The sequence below is a fragment of the Prosopis cineraria genome, unplaced genomic scaffold (genome assembly GCF_029017545.1).
Source record: "Prosopis cineraria cultivar Desert tree isolate PC_DT_omini unplaced genomic scaffold, ASM2901754v1 PC3, whole genome shotgun sequence".
In the NCBI taxonomy this organism is placed as follows: Eukaryota; Viridiplantae; Streptophyta; class Magnoliopsida; order Fabales; family Fabaceae; genus Prosopis; species Prosopis cineraria.
The window spans coordinates 43864390-43872200 of NW_026555334.1; the positions used below are offsets into that span (position 1 = coordinate 43864390).

Consider the following 7811-nt stretch of genomic DNA (forward strand, 5'->3'; position numbering starts at 1 on the left):
ACATGGGATTTCACTCCTTGAAATAATGCCAAAAAGAAACAATCAATTTTTTTTTCAAAAAATAATAACTGTATCATACTGAGAATAATTCTATCTCGTCGATCTTTAAAAAAAAAATAGATATCTTTTTTTTTGTACATTTATATAAATTTTAAAAAATGAATTATATTATCAACTACTTCGTACATGTATATATAATCCCATCCAAGTGTGATAATGATTAAATTTCTCACTCTCATGGATAGTATAGTGAACAAGTGGCAATCGCTCCAAGTCGTGGAGGAGCATATGACTAATGCAAATTGAAAAAGTTGGGAAAACAACGAGAAGAAAGCTAAGAACAAGAATCAGAGAGATTCCTTCTCATAATTGAAGTTGATATGCTAGCAGAGGTGTCCCGTGTCCCCATGGATGATGCATCTGAGGTTTTGTTGTGGAGAAGATGAAAAAAAAAAAAAATGCTGGAATTATCAAACGGGCCTCCCCTTACACCAGGGGACCCACTGTGTTTAATTTTGATGCTGACCTTTCTTCCCCCTATCATTGGCACTTGCATTGCATGAGGGCAATCTCCAGCTCTCTGATTCTGACGTGGAAATGGTTCCCACTCAGCAATCTTGCATTATCCAAATTCTCCCCCCTCGTTCACATCTTTCTATTCATCATTCATTGCCCTGCCCACGAGTTAATTAACCCCAGGATGGCCAACATTAACAAAATCAGTTTAAACACACGCACAGAATTATTAATTAAGGTGTTCAATTGCAGAACATGGCCGGCACTTAGCAGTTTACCTCCCAAGACATGATCCTGTGGTTGATTAGATAGCTACAACCTAATGGTGTAGCCCAGAGGCCAATGTCCTTCTCACCGCAGGCTGACAAATAGTTACCGGAGATGGTGTTTTTAGTGACAATCATGAGGACAAACCCTATGAACGAGATGAAGCCGAGGCTAACATGGTTGTGGGCCCACCATTGGGAAGATCATTGGAAAATTTGTCTCTTAGCCAAGTAGTTGTCAATAATCAGGCCCCATTAAACTATGATTCTTGAAGATTTTATCCATGAAACGCACAGATTGATTGATTGAGCTTAACTAGTGACTATAAGTTGGGAACCTTGATGGCCAACGGCAACCCCGCTTTTATGCGAAACAATAAACAAACAGTTTGCTGGGCGGCACGTCCGCTAAAGTAAACCCTAATGCGTCAATCCATGTGCAAGAATTTTTTTCCTTTTTTTTTTAAGCAAAGCAAGATTTTTTTTTTTAAAAAAAACCTATTAGCAGCTAGTTAGCTTGTGGCCTTTTGCAATGTTTTCATTTTCTTAAAACATAAACCCAAAATTTAATAACAGGTTAACATATTATTTTTAAATAAAGTTAACTAGAAGTATTGCATTTTGTTGCTTCTAGTGTTAATCTATATCTATATCTTTATTAACTGTAAAAAAAAGGAGAAAAATTTGTCATTTCTAACTCCTATTAGTTGTGAAGGGAGAGGAAGCTGATTATAATAAATTCCATTATGAATTTTTACCAAAAAAATAGGTAATTTTAAAGAGTAAAGAAAATTATTAAAATATTCTCACCCACCTAATTTTTTTTTTAAAAAATCAAACTTATTAAAATCTCTCATTCTTTTCATTCTCCAATAAACAAACATACCCTAAACCTTAAGCAGATTAGAAAACATCTCCAAAGTCAAAATTGCAAATGGTGACCGGGAACAGCGGAGTAATCTGTTTCTTGTCTTTCAAATGTGAAGCATTCCTTTTAATAACCGTCTAAACGGAGGCTTATAAGATACGATGATCAGGTAGACTTAATTAGAGCTATTATGATAGGCTTTTAACACCCAAAAAATAAAAAAAATCAATAAATAAACTGTTTTTCTCGTGCGCGTCAAGCATATTTATACATGGTCAAATAGGGAGATACTCGCCAGAGAGGTTAAAGGTTCTTGAGTCCTCTAAAACAGCTTTTCTATCCTACAAGAGCCGACGGAAGATTAGTTAACCTTACTAATTACTTGCCGCTTCTTCGAAATTGGAATTTGGATCCAAGCCTAACTCGCTGAACTTGTATCGAAGTTTGGGCGAGAGAGGGAGAGGGCAATTTCCAGTGACCAATGAGTTGACTGCGTTAGTCAAAAATTAACGGAAGTTTCAGTTACTTGTACAGTGCAAGTTTAAAATTTTCTGATATCGGGAATTCTTCTGTTCAATTTCATTCTAACTCTTGAAGTGGTGATTATTAGCACTATAAGGTTAATAAATAATCTTGACCAAAATCATGGAAAAATAAAAGACTAAATTTTTTTTGGCACGGATGAAAGTCGTCTTTGGAATTGAGGCGTGAAATCTCATGAGAGAGAGAGAAGAGGCGGAGACTGCTGGGTGTGAGTGGGTGACCAATATAAGCGAGTCCCCATGCTTGTGCGGGCATTGGAGTTGGGGTAAAAAGCCTCGAGAGAGAGCGAAGCTTGCCTGCACTTTATTCCCTTCAAATTCGATACTTTGCTCTGTATCTGTACCCACAACGAGGTTTTCTTCTCTTTTATGTCTTCCACATTGTCTTCTTCTATGCCCAGATTCTCACACTCCTTCCTACTCTCTTACTTCTACGTATCTCTCCCTCTCTGCTTCTTACCTCGCAATTTACTTTGTTTTCTTTCTTACTAGTTCCTCCGTTCTCTCTACTATTTGACTGAAACGCACAAGTGCAAGTTAAGTAGCAGTGAAAAGTCCAAGTGGGGTTCAATTTCAGACGGTATTGGGTATCGCATTGGTTTGAATGCCGAGAAACTGGGTTTTGCTCTGCTCTCATTATTGTTGTCTCTGCACTATTTAAGAAGCATTGATTTTCCTCCGTTCCTGTCTTTTTCCGCTGTGGTCGGTTGCGGAGTTTCCATCTCCTTGGTTTGATCACCAGAGCTGTCATGATCTTTTCGTCCATTTCAGTCCGAGACAAAAACAGAGCCAGGAATCCGACAGAAATTCGCTTCGGCTACATCCTAGAAAACATGGAGAAGGCATTGTAGAAGGATTGGCTAGCGCTGTTGATTCTACAATCAGAGATAGCTATATGAAGTTCTTCCAACAATGGGAGATGAGAACTCGAAGAAAAGCAAGGTTTGAGAAAATGTCGGCTCTCCTTTAAATTCGCTTCCGTTTATGTTCTGCCGTTGCTGATTCTTATGTTTTTGCTGAAGTTTTCATGGCCCAAAATATTGGTCAAGAAGTGGTTCAATATCAAGAGTAAAACCGAGGACTTTCAGGCAGACGATGTCCTTTATGGAGGTGACTGGCCAATTTTCGCGTGATTTTAATGTAATTTAGGGCTCTGGGAATATGAATGTTAATTTTCTATCCATTACAGAAAGCAGTACTTCTCTTGCCTCTATATAATTAAGTAATCCATATTTCCTCTGAACCCTGCACCAATTCCCTTGATCTCTGCAAAAAATTTTCTGGGTTCAATGGGTCAGCTCGTTGTTCTACGGTTTTCACCTTCTGCCACCATTTTTTTATTGTTTAATTTGATTGAATGGGACGATAAATTAACGGTGGGAAGAGCACAGCTTTAATAACTTTATGATATTGCTTTTTCAGGTGTCGATGAAGAGTGGAGGAGCAACTATTCAGAGAGGGAGGCATGCACTATCAAGAAAAGCAAAACAGGTTCAGTATCAGAGACCTTGGTATTTCTTAGGACCACACCATTCCCAAACCCCACCAAGATAGAGATAAAAAAGAATCTTAGAAGATAGCTATGTTCTAATTTATGAAACCTTCTGTTGCTGCGCCCTTTTTTTCCCTTTTCATAACGATTTTTACTTCCCTGCAATCCCTCTGAAAACATTATCTCCACCTTAATTCAGAGAGATCAAGCCGGAAACACTTGGACAGAATGCCGCGAGGTGTGACTGACCATGGCACAGCTCTGCTACCGGATGTGAATAATTATAGGTATGCTGATTTTACAGTGTTTTACTGTTCCTCTCATTTTTGTTGCCAATAGAATCAAGAACTTCTATCCCCATTTTGCGCATGGGTGTTTTTGTTTTGGTTACAGAATTTTTGTTGCTACTTGGAACGTAGCTGGAAAATCTCCTCCTAGTTATCTGAACCTTGAAGATTGGCTTCACACCTCTCCACCTTCTGATATCTATGTTCTTGGGTGAATTACTGATAATACAATATATCATTCACTTATCCCGATTTTTTTTTTTTTTAACAGTTCGGTCTGATATGTTTTTCCTCGTATGGCACTCAGGTTTCAAGAAATTGTACCTCTTAATGCTGGTAACGTTTTGGGCACAGAAGACAATGGCCCTGCTAGAAAATGGTTAACTCTTATCAGGAAGACCCTGAACAGTCTCCCTGGCACAAGTGGTGGATGCCATACTCCTTCACCAATCCCTGATCCTATTGTAGAGTTGGATTCTGATTTTGAGGGATCAATGAGGCGGAAGCCAACTTCTTTCTTCCATCGAAGGTCCTTCCAGTCCTTGAGTCATAGCATGAGAATGGACAATGATATGTCACTGCCACAAGTACAGCTTGATCGCCGCCTTAGTGTCTGTGATAGAATGATCTTGGGTCATAGGACAAGTGACTATGACCCTAATTATAGATGGAATTCCTCAGATGATGAAATTGGAGCTGGTGATTCCCCAGTTACAACACAATATTCTCCTCTGTCATATAATGGTTCTTTCTCTATGGAGGATAGAGATAGGCAGACAGGGCATTCGAGATACTGTTTGGTTGCCAGCAAGCAAATGGTTGGAATATTTCTTACAGTTTGGGTGAAAAGCGATATCAGAGATGATGTTCGTAACTTGAAGGTCTCTTGTGTTGGCAGAGGATTGATGGGCTATCTTGGAAATAAGGTATATTAATGCACCTAGTTGTTCTCTTTGATGCCGAACCAGTAAATTAGTTAAGCTCATTCTTTTGGATGTTGCAGGGTTCAATTTCAATTAGCATGTCCTTGCACCAAACAAGCTTTTGCTTCGTCTGTAGTCATTTGAGTTCTGGACAAAAGGAGGGTGATGAGCTTAGGAGAAATTCCGATGTAATGGAGATCCTCAGGAAGACAAGGTTTCCGCAGGTTCATGGCACTGGCGATGAAAATTCTCCTCAGACAATTCTGGAACATGAGTAAGCTTTTCATCTCTGTCCAATGTTATAAAATTGTCTGGTGAATTGTAGCATTGTAAAGGCCTAAACTTTTGGTTTAACTGGTGCAGGCGGGTTATTTGGCTGGGGGATTTGAATTATCGGATAGCCCTTTCATACCGTGCAGCGAAAGCTCTTGTTGAGATGCGGGATTGGAAGGCTTTGTTGGAGAAAGACCAGGCATGATACTTTGACCCCTTACGAGTGATTCTTATGTCAGAAAAGTTGCTCCTTTTCTCATTTTTATTTCTCTACCAATCTGACGATATGATAAAATTTGTCTTTCAGCTGCGTATAGAGAAAAGGCAAGGTCGTGTGTTTGAAGGCTGGAATGAGGGGAAGATATATTTCCCTCCCACATACAAGTATTCAGATAACTCTGACAGATACGCAGGCGATGAAAGACACTCAAAACAAAAACGAAGAACTCCAGCATGGTAGCGTTCTTTTCTGGAAATGAGTACCTTTATGAGTAACTTGAGTGTCAAATATGATCTGGGAACTGGAAAGGAGAAAACAGTAAAAGAAGGAATGAAAGAATGATAATGATATTAAAAGAAATGTGCTAGGCCGTTGTGTTGGAACTGTATAATGATTTGTGTAGTTATAACTGATCTAACTTCTGTTCATGAAGGTGTGACCGTATCTTGTGGTATGGAAGAGGTCTCCGCCAATTATCTTATGTTCGGGGGGAGTCAAAATTCTCTGATCACAGACCAGTTTATGGCATATTCCTGGCAGAGGTTGATTCTATAAACCGTAGCCGAACAAAAAAGAATGCTAGTTCCAGGATTGAAATAGAAGAGTTGTTGCCACATCCACATGGTTTTAGTTACGCTGAGCCAATAAATCTCTTCTGAACGCCTTGCAACTCTTTATTCTTTGAGATCAACCTGGTGATTTTAGGAAACTGAAACAGCAAAGTGATCAGCATAAGGTAATTCATCCCAACAAGGGTCAAGTTAAACGAGTGGAATGAGTAGTTAGGATTATCAGTTCATTGCTATTCAATTTTTTGGGTTGATTGACTGAATCCTCTATCCGCACAAAGCTCATTGAATTTGGATTTATAGCTTTCTTGATAGTAATGCAATTGACCTTGTCTGCCTTCGATGTTAAAGCATTTGTTGAGATCTCGTGCATGTCTTATTCTTATCCTTGGCTTGGTCCCCAGTTTGCTGGTGGGCACTACAGTGAGAAACGCCAGCCCAGTTGTGATGGAGATATTCTGATACCCTCAATCTACAACAAGGTTCGCCTTTCGCTTCTTTTCATCACTCAGCTTTTCTCTAATTTTTCTATCTATGTTTGCTAGACCATGTTCTTGCTTTCTTGTCGTTGCTGCATATACACCCGTGCGTGCGTGCGTGCGTGCATTTTTATGCATGTAGTTAATGGTCAAGCCAACGAGTTCTTAACTCGTAAGCAAACAGCATCTGACGATGAATGAGGTTTTGCAGTTATTACAGATTGGAGAATATTTTAACCATGACTACTAAAAAAGAGGAACTTTGACTGCATCTCTATGGGAAAGTTAATATTTTGTCTCGTGTGATTTTGCAGGATGTGAGCTCAACTTGGCAACCCAGGGTCGAAGACTCCTAAGCGTTTGACTTGTTATTGTTATTCTTTGATAAAAAGTAGGAATAACCCCATTTGAAATTATTTCAAGCAATCATCATGTTTGATCTGAGGCAGTAACATAAAAAGAATTTACAAAAGTGATGGCTACTCATTGCCGGTGTTAGAAAAAGAGATGTGCAAGTTCTGACGTATGCGAACCTTCTTTTCTCGTAGCAGTTAATCGATGATGTTTGTAACCCAAAAATGATGACAGATCGATAGCTTTGACAGATCGATTGCTTGTATTCCATAATGTTTGTTACAAATTCCTTAATTCAAACTCGTGTAACCCAGTCTAGTGTGTATATGTTAAATGTACAATTTTTTTTTTTCTGTTGTTCTGAATAGGATGAAAATCATAACGAAGGGAAAAAGGAAGTGCGCACAAGTGATACGGCTTTATTGGCTTTTAGCAGTAAGTCATTATTTGTTGTGCGTACCAAATTCCAAAATTAAACAAGTCTTTCTTTTCCATTAATATTGGCATGATTTGGAGGGGCTACGTCAGTAGCTTTGTACAGTCATTGTTGTCCTCCATATAAATTCTGAAGGACTTTAACTTTTTTACAGCGACCATGCTTTAAAAGAATAATTTGAAATTGCATGATATGGAAAAAGCTAATCATAATAGAAGAAAGATATTATTGTCTTGGCTGAGAAAAAGACGTGGCAGAGTGGTGGATTTCATAGACCAATATTGATCCATTTGATCCTTTGGAGAGGAGATATTTAATGAGGTGTCATTTAAGTTGTCAAACCTGAAAATACGGATTGTTATGAACAAGGCTGCAACCGCAAGCAAGCTAGCAAATTCCTACTCTTATTAACTCCCACATGAGAGTTATGGAGCAACAACCTCAACAACCCTGAGCCCTCTACTTTTGAATCCGTCCTCCGTATTTATGGGACAATTTTGACTTGGTAAATTATACTGCTTTCCTTTAAAAATATAAAATATTTTTTAAAAAATTAAATATTTAAAAATATAAAATATTTTTAATT

The 7811-nt window shown here is 38.5% G+C and overlaps 1 protein-coding gene across 2 annotated transcripts; it reads left to right on the forward strand.

Annotated features, from left to right (window-relative positions):
• The first annotated feature begins 2389 nt into the window (after nucleotides 1-2389).
• LOC129304987 (type I inositol polyphosphate 5-phosphatase 4-like) lies at nucleotides 2390-7139 on the forward strand. Of its 2 annotated transcripts, XM_054944863.1 has the most exons (13): nucleotides 2390-2546; nucleotides 2685-3134; nucleotides 3215-3302; nucleotides 3615-3683; nucleotides 3884-3971; nucleotides 4078-4182; nucleotides 4279-4897; nucleotides 4975-5168; nucleotides 5258-5366; nucleotides 5475-5623; nucleotides 5821-6123; nucleotides 6361-6438; nucleotides 6750-7139. In XM_054944863.1, exons 2-11 carry the CDS (start codon nucleotides 3105-3107, stop codon nucleotides 6044-6046), a joined length of 1677 nt encoding a protein of 558 aa, XP_054800838.1. In that variant the 5' UTR covers nucleotides 2390-2546; nucleotides 2685-3104; the 3' UTR covers nucleotides 6047-6123; nucleotides 6361-6438; nucleotides 6750-7139. The 2 variants fall into 2 exon arrangements, with proteins under 2 accessions (XP_054800838.1, XP_054800839.1); XM_054944864.1 differs by lacking the exon at nucleotides 4078-4182 and having other exon boundaries at nucleotides 2395-3134.
• The last annotated feature ends 672 nt before the right edge of the window (nucleotides 7140-7811 follow it).